At 37.4% G+C, this 23075-nt stretch overlaps 1 protein-coding gene across 4 annotated transcripts in view; it reads left to right on the top strand.

The window, feature by feature from the left end:
• LCLAT1 (lysocardiolipin acyltransferase 1) overlaps nucleotides 1-23075 on the top strand; it is a 233573-nt gene that overhangs the window by 92063 nt on the left and 118435 nt on the right. For all 4 annotated transcript variants that reach the window (XM_017850056.1, XM_017850055.1, XM_017850058.1 and 1 more), the window contains 2 exons: nucleotides 7231-7399; nucleotides 15102-15300. In XM_017850056.1, coding sequence (XP_017705545.1) covers nucleotides 7235-7399; nucleotides 15102-15300 — 364 coding nt within the window. In that variant the 5' untranslated portion in view covers nucleotides 7231-7234. The remainder of the gene's footprint in view (nucleotides 1-7230; nucleotides 7400-15101; nucleotides 15301-23075) is intronic.

Here is a 23075-nt window from a genome sequence, read left to right as displayed (position 1 = left end):
ACATAGGAGAAGGAACACCTGTTTCTTGTCCCCTACTTGAGGAAGGAATTAATCCTGAAGTCTGGGCAACAGAAGGACAATATGGACGAGTGAAGAATGCCCATCCCATTCAAGTTAAACTAAAGGATTCTGTCTCCTTTGCTGCCAGAGGCAGTACCCTCTTAGACCTGAGGTCCAACAAGGACTCCAGAAGATTGTTAAGGACCTAAAAGCCCAAGGTCATGCAATAGCCCCTGCAATACTCCAATTTTAGGAGTATAGAAACCCAACGGACAGTGGAGGTTAGTGCAAGACCTCAGGATTATCAATGAAGCTGTTGTCCCTCTATACCAGCTGTACCTAACCGTTATACTCTGCTTTCCCAAATACCAGAGGAAGCAGAGTGGTTTACAGTCCTGGACCTTAAGGATGCCTTTTTCTGCATCCCTGTACATTCTGACTCTCAATTCTTGTTTGCCTTTGAAGATCCTTGAAACCCAATGTCTCAACTCACCTGGACTGTTACCCCAAGGGTTCAGGGATAGCTCCCATCGATTTGGACAGGCATTAGCCCAAGGCTTGAGCCAGTTCTCATACTTGGACACTCTTGTCCTTTGGTATGTGGATGATTTACTTTTAGCCACCCGTTCAGAAACCTTGTGCCATCAGGCCACCCAAACGTTCTTAAAGTTCCTCGCCACCTGTGGCTACAAGGTATCCAAACCAAAGGCTCAGCTCTGCTCACAGCAGGTTAAGTACGTAGGGCTAAAGTTATCTGAAGGCACCTGGGCCCTCAGTGAGGAACACATCCAGCCTATACTGGCTTATGCTCATCCCCAAACCCTACTAACTGTCGGATGTGCCTCCCCCTGCACTTCAGGCCATACATTTCAATTCCTGTATCTTTAACCTCCTTGTTAAGTTTGTGTCTTCTGGAATTGATGCTGTAAAACTACAAATAGTTCTTTAAATGGAGCCCCAGATGCAGTCCATGACTAAGATCTACCTCGGATCCCTGGACTGGCCTGCTAGCCCATGCTCTGATGTTGATGACATCAAAGGCACCCCTCCTGAGGAAATCTCAACTGCATGCCCCCTTCTATGCCCCAGTTCAGCAGGAAGCAGTTAGAGTGGTTGTCAGCCAACCTCCCCAACACACTTGGGTTTTCCTTTTGAGATGGGGGAACTGAGAGACAGGACTAGCTGGATTTCCTAGGCTGACTAAGAATCCCTAAGCCTTGCTGGGGAAAGTGACTGCATCCACCTTTAAACACGGGGCTTGTAACTCAGCTCACACCTGACCAATCAGGTAGTAAAGAGAGCTCACTAAAATAACCATTAGGCTAAAAGCAGGAGGTAAAGAAATAGTCATCTATCGCCTGAGAGCACAGGGGGAGGGACAATGATCAGGATGTAAACCTAGGCATTCGAACTGGCAGTGGCAATCCCCTTTGGGTCCCCTCCCGTTGTATGGGAGCTTTTTTTCACTCTATTAAATCTTGCAACTGCACACTCTTCTGGTCCATGTTTGTTAGGGCTCGAGCTGAACTTTTGCTCGCCGTCCACCACTGCTGAACACTCCTGTTGCAGACCTGCCATTGACTTTCACCCTTCTGGATCCGGCACGGTGTCCGCTGTGCTTCTGATCCAGCAAGGCGCCCATTGCCACTCCCGATCAGGCTAGAGGCTCGCCATTGTTTCTGCGTGGTTAAGTGTGTGGGTTTGTCCTAACTGAACTGAACACTAGTTGCTGGGTTCCATGGTTCTCCTCCATGACCCACGGCTTCTAATGGAGCTATAACACTCACCGCATGGCCCAAGGTTCCATTCCTTGGAATCCGTGAGGCCAAGAACCCCCCAGGTCAGAGAGCAGTAGGCTTGCTGCCATCTTGGGAGCGGCCCACCACCATCTTGGGAGCTCTAAGAACAAAGACCTGCCAGTAACAGTAAGATAAGAAAGACATAAGGCTTTCTCACTAAGTTTCTATAAATTCTAAAATTCAGAATAATTTTTGTATGAGGTATTAAAAATTTGGTTTATAACTGTAAATCTTTATTTTATAGCCTATTTAAAAACAGGTATATATTTAACTACAGATATAATATATTCTTGAAAAGGAAGCATAGTGTAACATTTTAGCCCGAGTGTGGACGCTGACACCAAGTTACCTGGCTTCAAGTTCCAGTTTTGTTATTTACTTGCTGTGTAGCCTTAAGTAAGTTACTTAACCCCTTGCTGCCTCAATGGCTTTACATGTAAAATTAAGGTAATGAAAATACCTACATTATGAGATTGCTGTGACTGGTGAACACGTCGGCATGTAAAATATATGAAACAGTGCCTGGAATATTTTAAAAGCTAGATACATTTTAGGTGTTACTGTAATTGAAATAATCCAGAAAATTAGAATTCCCCATATTATAAGAGAACAGTAAATATTGTCAGATTTTATATCACATAGCATAATTTTTTAAAAATTTATTAAAAAATCTACAAACAGTAAAGTTCCCTTTTTAAAAAATATACTTTCTATGGATTTTCACAAATGTGTATAGTCTTGTGACTGTCACAGGTGTGTGAACTGGAACAAATCCATCTTAAATAGGAGCTGGGTAAAATGAGGCTGAAACCTACTGGGCTGCATTTTCAGATGGTTAAGGCATTCTAAGTCACAGGATGAGATAGGAGGTCACCACAAAATACAGGTCATAAAGACCTTGCTGATAAAACAGGTTGCAGTTAAGGAGCTGGCCAAAACCCACCAAAACCAAGACGGCGACAAGAGTGACCTTTGATGATCCTCACTGCTACACTCCCACCAGCACCATGACAGTTTACAAATGCCAGGGCAACGTCAAGAAGTTACCCTATAAGGTCTAAAAAGGGGAGGCATGAATAATCCATACCTTGTTTAGCATATCATCAAGAAATAACCATAAAAATGGGCAACCAGCAGCCCTCAGGGCTGCATTGTCTGTGGAGTAGCCGTTCTTTTATTCCTTTACTTTTGTAATAAACTTGGTTTCAGTTTGCATCATGGACTCACCCTGAATTCTTTCTTGTGTGAGATGCAAGAACCCTTTCTTGGGGTCTGGATCAGGATAGCTTTCCTGTAACATAACCTAACCAGGAAATAGAACAGTTTCCAGTTTCCTCAACCCCCTAAACTTCTTCTTTTTTTATTTTTTATTTATTTATTTTTTTTGAGAGGGAGTCTCACTCTGTTGCCAGGCTGGAGTGCAGTGGCGCCATCTCAGCTCACTGCAACCTCCGACTCCGGGTTCAAGCGATTCTCCTACCTCACCCTCCCAAATAGCTAGGATTACAGGCACATGCCACCATGCCTAGCTAATTTTTGTATTTTTTGTAGAGACGGGGTTTCATCATGTTGACCGGGATGGTCTCGATCTCCTGACCTTGTGATCTGCTCCCCTCGGCCTCCCAAAGTGCTGGGATTACAGGCATGAGCCACCTCGTGCCCGACCAACCCCTAAACTTATATTGTGTTGTTTCTTTGTAGTCAAACCATCTCCCTACTTCTAATCTTTGCCAACCACTGATCGGTTTCCCTATCCTTTGGTTTTGCCTTATCTGGAATGTCATATAAATGAAATAATCCAGTAAAAGATTTTAAAACCATATCTTTTGATCAGCATAATGCATTTGAGATTAACTCATTTGTTGCATGGATCAATAGTTTGTCTTTATTCTGAGTAGTATGTCATTGCGTGGATGTACTACGGTTTTGTTTATCCATTCTCCCTGACTGACAATTAGGTGGTTTCCAGTTTTTGGTAATTATTAATAATGCTGCTGTAAATAATTATATATAGGTTTTTGTGTGAACATACATTTTCATTTGTCTTAGATATTCAGTAGAATTTCTGGGTTTTATTGTAGTGTATATTTAGCATTTTAAGAAACTGCCCAACTTTTCCAAAGTGGCCGTCCCATTTTGCATTCCCACCAGCAGTGTTTGCAAGTTCTGGTTGCTGCATATCCTTGTCAGCTCCTGGTATTGTCAGTAGTTTTATTGTTTTTAAAAAAATTTTTTTTAGCTATTCCAAATAAGTATATAGCTAGCATAATTTGGAACCAAGTTTGTCCATCAAACTCTTGAGACTTGGAAGAATATACAGAATAGGGCTAGATTAAATGCAGAGCCACATAGGAGCTCATAAGGAAGAGATGGAGGGACCATTAGATTTGTGAGAGCTTTGCAATTTCTGTCATATTCACTGTTATAATCTCCAGATGACTAACATAGTGTCTGGCACACAGTAATTGGGATATCTTTGTATGTTTATTGAATCATTGAAAATCAACAAATGATTGAAAGGGAAGGAATAGAAGTAGGATGGAAATAATTTTAGATTAGATTTGGTCTGAGTAATCCCAGTATATTCATGTGACACACACCTTTCTACCCGTTTAAGTCTATGTTTAGAGACATATTTCAGGGCTAATTTCTGGCTCCTTAATAGGAGAAAGAGAGCATGATATAGCAGAAGCAGCAGTGAGCAGAAAAGATTTGATGCTACTAATTTGTTGTGTGGATTTAGGAAAGTCTTCTTAACTCTCCTAAGCCTCAGCTTCATCACTGCATAATGAAAATATTTTATTATATGATAGCCAAGTTACTTTATATTTTTTTTCTGTTAATCACATCAAATCAGAAATTGGTGAGGAAGAAGCATGCCAGAGCCTTGATGGGGGAAGCATTATATATGGATACACCGTGAAGTGTAGCTCTGCAGGGAGTTGAGGGGTGAGTGTCTAAACATAGAGCTAGCTAATCACTAATTGGCAGAAAAAAAAAAAAACATTAGATAAAGGTAGTTACAGGGGTTTCAAATAGAGCAGCAGCATTGCAGGACTGGGGGGCGGGGTGGGTGTATAAAAGGAAGTAGGCATTGAGAATACCAAATTTAGATGTTTATAGGGGTTTTTTTTTTTTTCTTTTTTCTGGGGAGAAGCTAGCTATAGTGTCATTAATGCAAAGAGGAGGACCTGAGCCTCAGAGAAAGCAAAGTTGAGGATAGGTGGTAACAGACCACTCCAGGCCCCATGTGTGAGCTCTGGGAATTGTTCAGCCTGCTGCTTTCCAGTAGTCTTTTTCTCTACCATTGTTACTCCATTACCCCACCTCTTAAAAGTTTAGATCTAGAGTTTAGCAAAAAGCCAGCTCTTAGTTGATATTTATTCAGTTTGTACTTTGAAGGATTTTGTACACGGTACTGTCAAGTATCAGTAGAAATTTAAAAATAGTAGTCCGTCAGGCGCAGTGGCTCACGCCTGTAATCCCAGCATTTTGGGAGGCTGAGGCGACCAGATCATGAGGTCAAGAGATCCAGACCACCCTGGCCAACAGGGTGAAACCCTGTCCCTACTAAAAATACAAAAATTAGGTGAGCATGGTGGTGCGCGCCTGTAATCCTGGCTGCTCCAGAGGCTGAGGCAGGAGAACCTCTTGAACCCGGGAGGCAGAGCTTGCAGTGAGCCGAGATCGCGCCACTGCACTGCAGCTTGGCGACAGAGTGAAACGCCGCCTTAAAACAAACAAACAAACAAAAATTAGTAGTCAGTCTTGGTTGTGTGTTTTAAGGGATTTGACCTGTTTTGTTGTTTGTCTGATATTTTAAAAAAGCACCATGACATTTGAAAATGTATTCTGTTTCCAAAATATTCAGAGGTCTTGATCTCTGAGATACCTTTTTGCTACATAGATTTTAAGGCCGTTTTTTTTTTCATCATTTCAGTGTTTCTAACAATTTTATTCTGAGGCAAAACACAGTTTTTCTCTAACATAGTTTAAGTTGTAAAATCAAATGTTTATTCATATTAGACTATGTTTCCAACAAGCATTTATTTTAAAACATCAGTATGATGTTCTGGTTATGAGGACCCCCTACGGTAATCCTTTGGAAATAGCCAGTGAAGAGTCTAAGTTCTACTTAACCCTTCAACTCATAAAAAGCCAATTAAAGACCAAGTACCCAAGATGTTATTTTCAGATTCTAATATAAAGAATTAATATTTCTGGATTTTAAAAAATTTCAATGTACTCTGCTAACTTGCCATTGTTTTTAGGTGTATAGTAGTCCCCTCCTTAGCCACAGTTTTGCTTTCCGCAGTTTGAGTTACCCAAAGTCAACTGTGGTTTGAATGTTTTATGGAAAATTCCAGAAATAAACAACTGATGGATTTTAAATTTGTGTACCATTCTGAGTAGCGGGATGAAATCTGATGCCATGCCTCTCTGTCGCATTCAGGATGTGAATTATCCCTTTGTCCAGTGCGTTGATGCAATATATGCTATCCTGCCTGCCTGTTAGTCCCTTAATAGCTGTTTCTGTGATCAGATTGACTGTCGAGGTATAGCAGTGCTTGTGTTCAGGGAGCCTTTATTTTACTTAATAATACTTTATTAATAATAGTTATTATTAATCTCTCACCACGCCTAATTGGTAAGTTAAACTTCATCATGGTATGTATGTAATGTATATGAAGGGTTTAATACAGTCTGTGATTCAGGCATCCACTGGGGGTCTTGGAATGGATCCACAGTGGGGACTGTTATACTCAACTTGGGAAACTTGTCTGTAGTTTTTAGTCAATTGCTTCTAGTTCTGGATAGGAAAACACTCTGGAATATTTTATGAGTTTGTGTTAGATAACACCTTAGAAAGGAAAATACATGGTTTTATGATTTAAAAAAAGGCTTCTTAAACTAGATAACTCTTTTTGGAGGTCGGATATTTGCTCTGTTGAGAGTATCACTTTCTTTTTTTTGAAATAGTCTCACTGTGTCATCCCAGCTGGAGTGCAGTGGTGCGATCTGGGCTCACTGTAACATCTACCTCAGCCTCTCATGTAGGTGGGATTACAGGCACAGTACCACACCTGGCTAATTTTTGTATTTTTTGTGGAGATGTATTTTAGTGTTTCACCATGTTGGCCAGGCTGGTCTCGAACTCCTGGCCTCAAGTGATCCACCCCCCCAGCCTCCTAAAGTGCTGGGATTACAGGCGTGAGTCATCACACCTGACCAGAGAATATCAATTTCTAATGTACTGGCAACTTGTTAGACCAGTAGAGCATATAGGAGGGTCACCTCTTATATTGTTTATTAGAGCCTTTCTGTAGCCCTAAAATTAGTGATCATTTTATGCTCCATCATCCTGAAATTGAATTCGAGCCGTTAAATGTATAGTAACAAAATATATCCTTTTTTTTTTTGTATCTTTCAGAATCATGGCGTCATGGAAAGGGATTTACTTTATACTGACTCTGTTTTGGGGAAGCTTTTTTGGAAGCATTTTCATGCTGGGTCCCTTTTTACCTTTGATGTTTGTAAACCCGTCTTGGTATCGCTGGATCAACAACCGCCTTGTGGCAACATGGCTCACCCTACCTGCGGTAAGTTACACACCAGAGGAGACTATCTGCTTGTACTAGAGTGCCCCCTACCCCTGAGAGATACCTAAATCCATGGATGTTCAAGTCTCTGCAGTATTTGCACATATACTGTGCATATCCTTCTGTATGCTTTATATATTCTTTAGATTGCTTATAATACCAAATACAACATAAATGTTATGTAAGTAGTTGTTACTGTCAGGGAATTGTATTGCTTAGGGAATAATGACAAGAAAAAAAAGTGTGTGCATCCTCAGTACAGGCTCAACCATCCTTTTTTCCCATGAATATATTTGACCCATGATTGGTTGAATTCACAAATGCAGAACCCAAGGATGTAGAGGGCTGAATGTGTTTTGCTTTGTTCCATTGGGCTTCTTAGATCTATAGGTTGGTTGGTTTTTGTTTTTTTTTTAAACTGGGAAATTTTAGACCATTATTTTTTTCACATTTTTTTCTGCCTTATTCTCTCTCTCCTCATTTTGAGAACTACAGTTATATGTATGTTAGATTGATTATCTTGTCACATATGTCACAAAGGCTCTCTTCCTTTTCTTCCCCTGTATTTTTTCCCCTGTATTTTTCATATTGAATGATTTCTATTTATCTGTTTTCAAGCTCAATGACCATTTCTTCTATCATGTTTAATCTGGTGTTTGTTCATCTAGTGAAGTTTTATTTAGAATACTATTAAGTTCTGGAATTTATTTTGAAAAGGGTTCTTTATTGGTTCTGTTACTTTCCTGAGATTTCTCATCTATTTATTAATTATAGCCATATTTTCCTTTAAGTCAGCTGGATGATGTCTAGTACCTCTTACTCTGTTAGGGCTGGTCTTTTAGGCAAAATTTCTTCTTGCTTTTTTTAATGTAAGTATGCTTTGTTTTGTGATTGGATTGCAAGAGTAGTTGGCAGGATCTCTTAATGTTCATCCAGCAACTTGTTATTGTCTACCATGTACCTAGCATTTTGCTAGGATGCAGTGATGAACAGGACAGATACGATCTCTGTCCTTGTGAAGATAATAGTCCTCTACCTAAAATGTCTTATCCTAATTGTCAATTAACAGAGTTGACTAATTTCTTTTCTGGCTTTCATGTGACTAAAACTCTTTTTCTTTTAGAGGACAGAAGTTGACTTCCCAGACCATTAATTTTTAGAGTTACATTTTAAATTAGCTTTAATGATATGAAGCCCAGTGTTTCATTGCAACCCTAAATATACCATTTACCATAAAATACTCATTTTATGTTGTTGCTTAACCACTATCACTCTCTATTTACAAGGTATTTCTCTATATACATATATTAAGTAAAATAAGAATACTGTTCAGTTTACATAATATTAATCATCACAAGTAGATACTTCTAAAACGTCATCTACAAACTGTATGCTAAGTAATGTTACTGTCATCGTAAAATCAGAGACATTTCCTACTGTCTGATTTTACAAAACAGACATTTGACTGTTTTCGTGTCATTTATATAACTATTTTTAGTGTTTGTTTCATCATCTGTAAAATAAATTGGAGTAAATGATCTTTGAGATCTATTCTAGATTCAGAATTGTATATCTGATTGTAAAGCAAACATTCAGAGGTAAATGATTTTTTGTAATAGTCATGTATTGTTACTGTACTTCATTTTCTAAATGTCATCAGTTTTCTGTAGTATATGATCTTTTAATTATGAACCACACATTTTTGTTGAATCTTTCTGCCAAAACCTTGAGAGTTCTGAGAATTGGTAAAAATTAATATAATTGTAATGCTTTTACAGTGTCCAGTCACTAATTTTTGGAGAGCGAGCATAAGCAGGGTGCTTATTTTCACAGACATTGCAGACAGGTATTTGGTTTCACTATTGGCCTTCCCACTTTCTAGTCATTTGAACTTGGCTAAGCTCCTTAGCCTCTCTGTAAGCTTTTGTTTCTTCATCTCTATAAAAAGGGATCTTAATACTACCTACCTATATCAGAAAGTCATTGTAATGATTAAACGAGATAATAAATATATAGCCTTTTTAGTATAATGCTTGCCATTTGGTAGATACACAGTAAATATTTGGTATTATATTAATTTTAGTTTTAGTTTTAGTTTTGCTTTTATATTTTAGGCTAAACTGGTGTTTTAAAGAAAATTCAAAATATAGTAGCTCAAATACAGTAGAACTGTATTGACTTACAGGTCCAGGCTGGCAAGGTACCTATGGTCTCTGATGTCATCAAAGGGTCCTGATGTCATCAAGGGTTCAGATGTCTTCTATCCTATTAATCCACCTAGCTTGGCCTCCAGCCTGGTATAATGTCTTCTTGTATTTGGTCAAGACTGGGTCACTGCCACTTCTTTGCCCCACTCTGGAGGAAGTCCAGAGCAAATGCTTTCTTTCTATATCAGTGACTCACGTGTCTAGTACATAGCAAGTTGCACATATCATTTTTGCTTACTCTACTGGTAAGAGCAGCTAAAAACTGTAGTAGAATCTGGGAAATGTCTTTTTTTTTTCTGGGCAGCCATGTACACAGTTAAAACTTACTCTGGAAGAAATGCTGGTATTCATAGGACAAGTTACTAAACAAATTCTGCAATAGCTATTTCTACTGTTATTAATATTAGTAGCATTACTATTACTGCAGAATTACATTATACACCCACAGTATTTGTACAGTTTCAATTATATACACTAAGACAGGTAAGGGAAGAGTGGGCAGAGAAGAGAATGAATTTTTTCTGCTTCATATGAGATGAAGTGGGAAGTATGAGTGGTTCTCTACTGAGTATGATTCTTATGTTTAAAGATAGATGTTTTTAAACAATATACAAACCAATCACTTTGTCTGATGGTCAGGTAGGGTAATAGCAATATAGTACAATTTTGGGAGAAGATTGGCCGAGCTGGACTTACTGATAGTGTGATCTTTTGAGATGTACCATCCTAGGAGATTTTCAAAGATAATTTCACCTATTCCTAACTTTTGTCTTATTAGCTGTTTGGACAGTTTAACACATAGGTAAGATTTAACTACCACAGTACTAGTAAAAAATTAGTATACATTTGGAAAACTGCTGTCACTCAGCTGTTTAGTTTACTAGTTACAGCGTATCAGGCAGAGAACGTTTTTTTAGTTAAGAAATGTATAGATGTTGAATTCCTTATAGCTAGGTTACAGAAAAATTGATATCCTAGTTTTGAGATAGTGAATGTCTCTGTTGAAAGAAACAGAGAAGAACTATCAAGGGTGTCTTTAATCGCCTTTTATCTCATACTTGTACAGCGAGCTAAAGGAGTTTTTAAGCAATAATAAAATATATTATTTTTAAATTCAGAATGAATTTAATCTGAAATTTATTCTTATCCCTTATTGATGTACTTTATTTTAAGCAATCCCAAGCAGTTAAAATAATTTTCCGCTAAAATAAATTAGGATAAATGCACTTAAACTAATTATTGCTTCACAAAATAGTCACAAAATGATCTTCTCTTTCGTTAAGTTTCTCTTGTGGATTAAAATGATTTCGTTGGCAAGATTTTCTTGTCTTACTATTTTAAGGAGCACATTTTCTGTGCTAAAAGAGGCATAGCAGTGAAGTGTTTTAGAATCTTAGAATTAGATGAGACTTAGAGGTCACTTTGTCTAACCTAACTCTGTGGGCAAGAATCGCTTCAAGAACAATCTGCAGGGTGACCATTCAGTCTTTGTTTGAATGTTTCTATAATTTGGAGTGCATGTCTTTGTTCCTTTCATTTTTGGACAGTTCTGTTCAACATAATCAATATTGTAAGGGTCAAACTCAGCATGTGCTCAGAGCAGTTTTTGCTTCTCAAAATTTTAACTCTAACCAAACAGTCTGATTACTACCTGGGATTATGAAAATTACTTGGAGTTCTGTTCTTTCACCATAAATCATGCCTTAGGAATTTAGAGGTCATTTTCTAACTGTCTACCTAGGGCACAAGTTTCTTCCACAGCCTTCTGATCTTTTGATACCATTCCAGTCCTAGCATAAAACAGGTGTTCAATAAACATAGATTGCTGAATGTGATTTTTGTTTGTACTGTTGCTCTTAACAAAGTGGGTGCTCAGTGTCTTGAAGAATGAGTTGGGATTGCAAAGCCTCAAGTAGATTTGGGGAACCAGACCTAAGCTGAGCCTGAAAAGCAAAAGCAGATGTGGAGATGAGTTGTTATTACCTCAGACTAAATAAAGATCCATCAGAATGATAAATGAGAGTGAGAGTAGCAGGCATGATGGCAAAACTTTCTCTGTCATCTTGAGAGGAACCACTCTCATCTTTGTGTTTTTATACACGATGGAACACTTGGACATAGTAAGTAGTGGTATATAAAAGATCCTTGGAAAATGCTTCCATATTTCTATTAAATAATACACAGAGAAATCTTTGACCAACTAGGTAAAAATTATCAGAATTGTTACTCTTCAATATAAGAAACAATGCATTATAAAATTTTGTAAGATTTGTTACTGTTGACACTATTATCTCTCTCCTATACTAGAAATAAAATAAACATGAGAAATATGAGAATAGTGTCTTTTTTCCCAGTCTTTTAGTCTGGATTATTTGAATTCTGGAGTTCTTTATAGATATTACAGCTTTATTTCTGTGTAGTATATTTGTTTTTCTGCCTTTGCAGGAGCTGTAAATAAGGTTGACTGGATATGTCTCATCTGGTATTACAACTGATTAATGTGGACTTGAGATCTTGGCTGCCCAAAAGGTTATTTATAACTTTCAGGCATATTCTGATAGAATGCTGGATATCAAAGGAGAGAATGTCATGTTATATGAGATGTTCCTGGACACCTGGTCTTGGTGGTAGTGGTGGTGGTGTTTTTTTTTTTTTTTGAGACGGAGTCTTGCTCTGCTGCCCAGGCTGGAGTGCAGTGGCCGGCTCTCAGCTCACTGCAAGCTCCGCCTCCCGGGTTCACACCATTCTCCTGTCTCAGCCTCCCGGGTAGCTGGGACTACAGGCGCCCGCCTCGTCGCCCGGCTAGTTTTTTGTATTTTTTAGTAGAGACGGGGTTTCACCGTATTAGCCAGGATGGTCTTGATCTCCTGACCTCGTGATCCGCCCGTCTCGGCCTCCCAAAGTGCTGGGATTACAGGCTTGAGCCACCCCCCCCGGGGTTTTTTTTTTTTTTTTTTTGAGACAACATTCTCTTGCCCAGCTGGAGTGCAGTGGTGCGGTCAGATCTCACTGTAACCTGAAATTCCTGGACTTGAGCAATCCTTCTGCCTCAGCCTCCTGAGTAGCTAAGGCTCTGGGCATGTGCCACAATGCCTAGCTTTTAAAAATTTTTTGTAGAGCTGGAGTCCTGCTATGTTGCCTAGGCTAGTTTTGAACTCTTGGCCTCAAGCGATCTTCCTGCCTTAGCCTCCCAAAGTGCTGGGATTACATGTGTGAGCCACCACACCCATCCCAGTCTTGGATTTTTAAATTTTGTTATTTTTCATAATGAAAAGCAAAGGATTGTTTGGAGTCCATAGGTATCATATGTTAGAGATTGCATATATAGGGTTAGATATGAAGTTTGGGATTTATAGGCTTAAGATTTTTAACTCTTGGCCAGGCGCGGTGGCTCACACCTGTAATGCCAGCACTTTGGGAGGCCGAGGTGGGCGAGTCACGAGGTCAGGAGTTCAAGACCAGCCTGGCCAACATGGTGAAATCCCGTCACTATTAAAAATACAAAATATGTGGTGGGCGGGTGCCTATAATCTCAGCTACTCGGGAGGCTGAGACAGGAGAATCGCGTGAACCCAGGAGGCGGAGGTTGCAGTGAGCCAAGATCACGCCACTACACTCCAGCCTGGGCGACAGAGCAAGACTCCATCTCAAAAGAAAAAAAAAATGATATTTTTTGCTGTGGGTCCAAGCCTGGAGGACTCTGCCATGATCCTTTTTACCAGGACGTCTTACATGTAGGTATTTCACTTTCAAGGGACTTTTTAGAGTAGGGGTTATAATTAGTTGAGCAGTTATAGACCCTTTTGAAAATCTGATGAAAACTGCAAGCATTTTACTTAACAAAGTATGTGTACACATTGACATATCTTTATATACAGCTTAAGAGGAATACATTTTTATTGACCTCTTGGAGGCCATCCTTCTAGGACATAATAGGTACTGGATTAAATACCCATGCTGAAAGTGAACCTCAACTGTGGGAAAGTAACTTAATGAGGACCTATGGGATATCTGTAGCTACTTAGTCCAAATGATTTTGTATCAAGATGTTAACACCTTGACTCTGTAGCAATTTGGACATACAAATTTTCTAACTTCTTTTTACTGTCTAGTATATTTCTTTAGCTAGTATTATTTTGAACCTGTGTTTTATTGATCCTGTTATGTTTTTCAAAGTCTTACTGTTTCCTATTTCATTTTTTAAAAAATGCTTTTCTTGTGTGTGAAGTGTAGCAAACATACCAAAAAGTTATTAAAACACAAATGTACAATTTAATGAAAAATTTTGAGTGTAACTATCAACTAGGTCAAGAAATACAGCATTGTCAGCTCTCCAGCAAGCTACCTAGACTTCCAATCAAAACACCCTCCTTTTGGTAGAAATAGTTATTCATCTGACTTTTAAGATAGTTATTTTCTTCTTGTTCTTTATAATTTTAGCATCTATATAATCATCTTTAAAATATCTTAATCTTTTAGAAAGTCTTGTATATTGACATTTATGGTATATATTTTTGTTTTGCTGTCTCTCAAAATTATGCTTCTGTGTATCTTTCATGTTGCTGTAGGTACTTGTAGTTCATCTACTTTCATTGTTGTATCATTTTTCCATTATATGAGTACACCACAGTTTGTCTGTTGGGTGTACCTTGTTTAAGATTATCATGATATTCGCCAAGAGAACTTTTGATTCTGTACTGTATATTTGCCTTTAGATAAATTTCTCTCTTTATTAATAAGTCAAATATTAACTAGTAAATTTGTTACATGTGAATAATTTGAGAATTCAAATAAGAGTTTGAAATCAATAATCAGGTTTTATTATAATCTGTTATTTTACTTTCAAGAACTCGTAAGTCTGTAATATATTGTTTTTCTAAATATTTCATATGTATTGTATACCTGGCCCATCAGAAAAGTGAATTAAGCAAATTCAGCAAATATTTGAACATTACTGTGTTCCAGGAACTAAGGCTTGTAGTATTTTAGTAGATGTATAGTTAATTTTTTCTTTATATAGTGTCAAAATAAGTAAGATCTATGTTTTTGTTTTTAAAACATCATAGTACAGGAAGCTATAAAGTGAACAGTTTAACTTTCTGGGATTTTTTTTCCCCTGTACTCAGTGCTAATTCTTTTTGACTATTCTTTCTAGAAAAAAGGTAATAATGTTACATATCTATATCCTTAAAATATTACACAGTAGAATCTTGATATACACCTTTTATACTTTCTTTTTACTTAATAAGGTATCTTGATTTCAAGGACAATTAGCATTTTTTAAATTAGGAAATCACAGAAACTTAAAATAGAAATAGTGCTTGATATTCTTATTCTTCTAGATAACGTCACCACCCAATTTTTTATTATAGAAGCAAGGATCATGGGAAATACTAACTTTTGTATATTAGAAATCTTAAGATTTATTTATAGGGCATGATAAAACTTACCTATGGAAAATCATATTTTTCTCTATATCTGCATTATTTTCTTAGGCATTATTGGAGACCATGTTTGGTGTAAAAGTGATTATAACTGGCGATGCATTTGTTCCTGGAGAAAGAAGTGTCATTATAATGAACCATCGGACAAGAATGGACTGGATGTTCCTGTGGAATTGTCTGATGAGATATAGCTACCTCAGATTGGAGAAAATTTGCCTCAAAGCCAGTCTCAAAAGTGTTCCTGGATTTGGTAGGTTATTCATACATTATTTTAAGTGGCTTATTCATTTTGCTGTAAAACTGACGTAAGCATTAAAGCAATTCCATTTTTTTCCTCATTGGGCTAGAAACAATCTCAGGTTCTTTTGTCTTTAGTGGATCTGTTATGGCAGATAACTTCATTTTAATCTCTTTTTAAAAAATCTTACGCTGAAAGAGAAAATAAACTGTTCTCAAGGAAATGGATATATAGTATCTGAGGACCACCACATTGAAGAATATGAATTAATAGTTTAGTAACTTTTTATTGCAGGTAGTACTTGTGATTTCGGCCAGAAACTGGTCTGTGCTGATAAACTACTTGACATTGACTAATTGATTGATATGCATGTAGTAAATATTAATTGAATACCTAGGTTCCAAGCATTCATTATACTAGGTGCTAGTACTTTCTGAACTTCCCAATCTATAACTTTAAATTTTTTTAAAAGTCTTTTTATTTTGCTTGTGTAATATAATATTAAAGTTCCTGGAAATGTTTATTTTAAATGGCTAGGAATACAGCATGTTCACTGTGTGTTGGAGAAGTAGGGATATTTCAGCACTGCATGTTAAAAATAAATGGCCTCCTTTCTCAGCTTGCTACTTAATGTGAAATAAGGGAGGGGAAAGATTATAAATATATTCAAATCAGTTATTCCCATGGGTATATGAAGTACCCACTGTATCCTCCTGACAGCCTCATTAATTACATTTATACTTCTGTGGTTTACCTAGGTAACACTTCTTACTTATTTAAATTATGTACCCTCTTAAACCATGCCTCTATTAGTGTACTGACATGGTTTATGATTTGTGAGGGCAAAGGGCAGGCCCTCACAGTATAGACTAGTAAGGTGTTTGTAGTTGATTTACTGTTTTTTTTGTTTTTTTTTTCGTTTGAGATGGAGTCTCTCTCTGTCACCCAGTCTGGAGTGCAGTGGCGCTATCTCGGTTCACTGCAAGCTCCGCCTCCCAGGTTCATGCCATTCTCCGGCCTCAGCCTCCTGAGTAGCTGGGACTACAGGTACCCGCCACGATGATGCCTGACTAATTTTTTTGTATTTTTAGTAGAAACGGGGTTTCACTGTGTTAACCAGGATGCTCTTGATCTCCTGACCTTGTGATCTGCCCGCCTCAGCCTCCCAGAGTGCTGGGATTACAGGCGTGAGCCACCGCACCTGGTCAACTGTTTGTGTTTTAATTGCCTTTGTACTTATAGCTTTATCTTTCTCTTTGCCACTTTTCCATATAGTGATCTCAGGGTAGTCAGATTTCTTACATGGCAGCTGGCTTTCCCTAGAGAATAGTCTCACTTGAGAACCAGCAAGAAGCTACAAGGTATTTTATGACCTAGCCTTAGAATTCAAACAACATCACTCCTACCGTATGTTATGTTGGTGGAAGCAGTTACTATCCTCAAAGATTCTAGAGGACGGAGCATAGACCCCACAGATTGAAGATGTGTCAAAGATCTCAGTATTTAAAAACTGCCACATCCCTAAGAGGACTGATAAATAAAAGAGAAGGCACATATTACCAGTAGCAAGATTGATTCTACATGAGATATACCAACAGGATATTAAGAATAACATTATGCCAATGACTTTAAAAGTGTATATGAGATTTAAAAAATACAGAAATGCAACTGACAAAATCTGACATCAACAGAAAATGAAAAAGCCACAGTTATGTGTCTAATAGAGATTGAATCCATAATTAAAAGTCTTCTTACAGAGGTTTTGAAGGACAATGGCAGCTGTGTATTTTCTTCTCCCTAATTTTAAAAAATTTATGAAATCAAGCAGGAGAGGAAAGAAAACCATGTATCACCTATGTCTTTTAGTATGAGAAGACAAATAATGCCATAAGCTTTCAATTGATTTATGAAGAGAAGTAAATTCCAAAACATTTCCTTCTGCCCTCCCATCTTTACGAATTTAAGAGTGCTAAGAGTGGGGAGAAGAAGAAGATTAAGAGTAGAATGGCATGCACCTGGGGCTTGCCAGCAATTCTGTCCCTTCTAGTGGTAGAGCATTGTGTGCATGCGTGTGTTCACCCCCCAGGGTCAAAAAACATTTGCCTTCCCAGCATTCTTGCTTCCAGTAAAGCCACACCACAGCATCCACAAACAGCTGCAGCCTAGGCCAGTGAGGCACTCAGTAGACACCACTGATGTTGATGAAAGCTGAAGAAATCATTATGGAGTCTATATTACTGTTCTTGCACGGAACCAAAGTCAAAGCACCCTGCCCAACTGAGACTATACAACATATCTACAGGAAAAAGTTTTTCCATATACAAGCTATATCATAAAATTGGAAAAAGTGGCTGTTCTATTGTGTGCACAGATACCAGTGTAGGACACAGGAAATGTGAAAAAGCAAGGAAACTTGATACCTTCCAAGGAACACAAAAATGCTCCAGTTAATATACCACAAAGTAAAGGAAACCTATCAAATGCTTGAAAAGGAATTCAAAATAAAGATCTTAAGGAAACTCAGCAAAATACAAGAGAACACAGATAAAGGATTCAACACGATCAGGAACCAATTCATGATCTGAATGAGAAATTCAGGAAAATGGTAGATATCATAAAAAGAATCAGAAATCTCAAAACTGAAAAATTCAGTAAATGAAATAAAAATAAAATCAAGAGCTTCAACAATAAACTAGATGAAGAAGAAGAAAGAATTTCTGAACCTGAAAACATGTGTTTTCAAGTAACCCAGTCAGATCAAAATAAAGAATGAAGAAAGCGTACAGAACATGTGGAACACCATTAAGTGATCAATTTTTGCATTATGGGAGTTGGAGAAGAAGAGGTGAAAAAAGGCATTGAAACCTACTTAATGAAATAATAGCTGAAAACTTTCCAAGTCTTGGGAGTGATATGGACATCCAGATACAGGAAGCTCAATGATCTTCAAATAGGTTGAACCTGAAAAGGGCTTCTCCAAGGCACTTTATGGTCGAACTCTCAAAAGTCAAGAGAGAATTCTATAAACAGCTAGAGAAAGGTGTCAAATCACATAAAAGGGAATCCCCATCAGACTAATGGCAGATTTCTTAGCAGAAACTTTACAGACCAGGAGAGAATGGGATGATATATTCAATGTGCTGAAAGAAAAAACTGCCAGCCAAGAATACTATAACTGGCAATGCTATTCTTTAGAAATAAAGGAGAAATAGTCTTTCCCAGACAAGTGAAAATGAGGGAATTCATCATCACTAGACTGACTGTAAAAGAAATGATTAATTACTTCTGCATCTGGAGTAAAAAAATGATATCTAAGCATTATGAAAACATGCAGATAAAACACACTGATAGAACAGATATGTAGATGAAAAAGAGAAGGGACTCAAACATTAACACTACAGAAAAATCACCAAATTGCATAGATAAACAATGAGACAGGAAGAAAGGTACAAAGGATATACAAAATAACTGGAAATCAATTTAAAAGTAGTGGGGATAAGTCTTCACCTATTAATAACCTTAAATGTAAAGCATTTAAATTCCCCAATTAAAAAATGTAGACTGGCTGAATGAATTTTTAAAAAAAGACAAAGCAGGACCCAACTATATGCTGCCTACAAGAAACTGACTTCACCTGTAAAGATACACATAGACTGAAAATGAAGGAATTGAGAACGAAATTTTATGCACATGGAAACCAAACATGAGCAGGAGTAGGTATAGAGTTTCAGATGAAATAGACTTCAAGTTAAAAAAAGAAAAAAAACCCACAACATAAAAAGCGACAAAGAAGGCAATTACTAATATATAGTGATAAAGGGATCAATTCAGCAAGAGGATATAACAATACACACACACACACACACACACACACACACACACACACCCCAAACACTGGAGCTCCCAGATATACAAAGCAAATATATCTATATTTAGACCCCAATATAGTAATAGTTGGGGATTTCAACACCTCACTCTCAGCAACAGATAGATGATCCAGACAGAAAATCAACCAAGACATATACTGGATTTAAACTACACTATAGACCAAGTGGACCTAACAGGTATTTAAATAATATTTCATTTAACAGCAACAGAGTGTACATTATTTTCATCAGTTCATGAAACATTCTCCAGGACAGATCATGTGTTAGGCCACAAAACAAGTCTCAGCAAATTTAAAAAGATCCAAATTATGTTAAGTATCCTGTCAGACCACAATGAAATAAAGTTAGACATTAATAGCAAGAGGATATTTGGAAACTGTACCAATACTTGGAAATTAAACGTGCTTCTGAATGACCAATGGGTCAGTGAAGAAATTAAGAAGGAAATAAAAAAAATTTGAAGCAAATGAAAATAGAAACATAACATACCAAAACCTATAGGATACAACAAAAGCAGTAGTAAGAGTGCAGCTTATAGCAGTAAATGCCTAATTCAAAAAAGTAAAAAGATTTCAAATAAATCACCTGATGCACCTCTATGAACTAGGAAGGCAAGAACAAACCAAACTGAAAATTAGCGAAAGGAAAGATATAAGAAAGATTAGAGCAGAACTAAGCAAAATAGAGACTAAAACATACGAATGGGCAATGAAACGGAATGTTGATTTTTTTGGAAAGATAAATAAAACTGATAAACCATTAGACTAAGTAACAAAGAGAGAAGATGAAAAAAAAAAAAAAATTAGGCCAGGTGCAGTAGCTCATGCGTTTAGTACTTTGGGAGGCCAAGGTGGGTAGATGACCTGAGGTCAGGAGTTGGAGACCAGCCTGGCCAACATGATGAAACCCTCTCTCTACTAAAATACAAAAATTAGGCGGGCATTATTGTGGGGAAAAGAACGAGAGATCAGCTTGTTACCATGTCTATATAGAAGGAAGTAGACATAAAAGACTCCATTTAGTTCTGTATTTGAGATGCTGTTAATCTGTGACCTTACCTTCAACCTTGTCCTTGCAAGAGACATGTGCTGTGGTGACTTAAGGTTAAAAGGATTTTGGGTGGTGCAGAATGTGCTTTGTTAAACAAGTGCCTAAAGGCTGCTTATGGTTAAAGGTCATCACCATTCTCTTTAATCTCAAGAAAGAGAAAAACATTTGTCTCCTGCCCCTCCCTGGGCAATGGAACATCTCCGGGTAATACCCATTGTGTGCCTTGTTTACTGAGTGAGGAGAAACCGCCTTTAGGAATAAGGTGGGACTTGCTGGAGCAATACTGCTAAAAGGTTTATGGAGATGTCGCATATACATCTCAAGGCACAGCATTTTCCTTTAAACTTATTCATATTACAAGGATTTTTTCATATGTCTTACTGCTGATTTCCTCCCTACAATAATCCTATTGTCCAGCCACTCCCTTATCCTTTTAATGACTAAGATAATTCTCAATAAATACTAAGGGAACTCAGAGGCCGGTGCCGGCGTGGGTCCTCTGTAAGCTGAGCGCCGGTCCCCTGGGCCCCACTTTTCTTTCTCTACACTTTGTCTCTGTGTTTTATTCCTTTTCTCAAGTCTTTCGTTTCCACCTAACGAGAAACACCCACAAGTGTGGAGGGGCAGGCCACCCCTTCACATTATGGCAGGCACCTGTAATCCCAGCTCCTTGGGAGGCTGAGGTAGGAGGATCACTTGAACCCAGGAGGTGGAGGTTGCAGTGAGCTGAGATTGCACCACTGCACTGCAGTGTGGGTGGCAGAGCCAGACTCCATCTCAAAAAAAAATAAAAAAATTAAAAAAATTAGAAATTTAATAAAAAATTAGAAATGTAATATGAGATATTACAACTGATCCCACAGAAATAAAAAAGATCATTAGAGAATATTATGAGTTACTATATGCCAGTCAATTGGAAAACATAGCAGAAATTGATAAATTCTTGAACATATAAACTATCAAGATTGAAATAGGGAAACAGAAAACCCGAACAGACCAATAACAAGTAATGAGATTAAATCAATTATTAAAAACATCTCCCAGCAAAGTAAAGCTCAGGATCAGATGGCTTTACTACTGAATTCTACCAACCTCCCCCGAACTTTTTTTTTTTTTTGAGATGGAGTTTGGCTCTGTCGCCCAGGCTGGAGTGCAATGGTGCGATCTTGGCTCACTCAAACCTCCACCTACCTGGTTCAAGCGATTCTTCTGCCTCAGCATCCTGAGTAGCTGGGACTACAGATGCGCTTCACCACGCCCAGCTAATTTTTGTATTTTTAGTAGAGATGGGGTTTCACCCTTTTGGCCAGGATCTCTTGACGTCGTGATCTGTCTGCCTTGGCCTCCCAAAGTGTTGGGATTACAGGTGTGAGCCACTACGCCTGGCCTTTTTTTTTTTTTTTTTTTGACAAGAGTCTCACTCTCACACATGCTAGAGTACAGTAGCATGATCATAACTTACTACAGTCTTGAACTTCTGGGCTCAAGTGGTCCTTCCACCTCACCTTCCTCCTGAGTAGCTAAAACTGTTACTACAAGCTTGCACAATGATGCCTGGCTAATTTTTTAAAAAATAAAACTTTAGAGCCAAGCATGTTTAGTCAGGATCTAGACACCACTAAATGTTCTCTTTTAATGTTATATATACTGTGTTAACAGGCTTGGCTGGTCTACTTTCAATTTATTTAAGAACATGTATTATAAAACTATATAAACAAAAACCTTATATCACTGTGTATGGATCATGCTAAAGTAAACCGCCAATCATTTTAAGAAATCTTCTCTTGGATAAATGGTTTGTATTTCTTAATCATGCTCTATCTTAAATTAGATGTCAAAAAAAATTTGAGTAATTCAATTTGGGTATAATTTCAGGAGAAGGAAAAGGTAAAAGAATCTCTTAATTTGTTATTATGTGCTGTGTGCAGAATACTGTGTAAGGGACTTTATGTACATTATCTTATTTAAAGGTCACAACTGCATATCATAACATAATCCTCTTAAAGAAAATGGAGTTTAAGAATGTTAAATAATTTGCCTTGTTCCACATAGATACTATGGAGTGGCAATAAATTATGAAACCGGGTCTATTTAGTTCTAGAGTCAAGGCATAAAAATATTTAATTTTAAATAAAATGTTTAATTACTTAAATTTTTATGTATTATAACTAACAGGTACATTGTACAAAATCAAAAGCTACAAAGAGTTGTATACAGAAAATAAATTTTTGTCTCATCCTGGCTCTGTAGTCATTCGGTTTCCCCAAAACAGTGGTTAGCAGTTGTTTTCAGAGCTATTGCATGCATGAACAAGCAGATTGTTTTCTTCCACTTAATTTTGTTAAATAGAAATGGGTGTAACAAAATACATACACTGTTCTTCATATTATTTTAAAAGTATTTAGCAATATATGTTGGAAATTATTCCATGTCAGTGTATCTGTTGCTGCATTATTTTAAAATGATATCATAGTATTTAAGGATACATGATATTTTTAACCCATCCACTGTTTAATTTTTTCCAATCTTCAGCACTTACTAATAATGTTGCAGTGATTTTCTTTGTCTATGCAGTATTTCACATAAAACTGAATTTATCAGCAAGAGTTGAAACCTGGATCAGAATATGAGAGATATTGTCCATATCCATCCATAGGGATTAAATCAATTTATATTTTAAACAATGATATGTATGCTGTTTCATTACACTCTCAAAAACATGGTGCTATGAAATACCTGGGTCTTTGTCAAACTTATAGTTAAATAAAGAAGATATTTCAGTGTAGGTTTATATTTATTTTTCTGTCTTTTCCTTTCTATTTTTATTTATTTATTTATTTATTTATTTAT

Source organism: Rhinopithecus bieti, unplaced genomic scaffold (assembly GCF_001698545.2).
Source record: "Rhinopithecus bieti isolate Rb0 unplaced genomic scaffold, ASM169854v2 scaffold_33446, whole genome shotgun sequence".
In the NCBI taxonomy this organism is placed as follows: domain Eukaryota; kingdom Metazoa; phylum Chordata; class Mammalia; order Primates; family Cercopithecidae; genus Rhinopithecus; species Rhinopithecus bieti.
The sequence above is the reverse complement of the archived record's forward strand: the minus strand, read 5'-3'. Positions and strand labels throughout refer to the sequence as shown.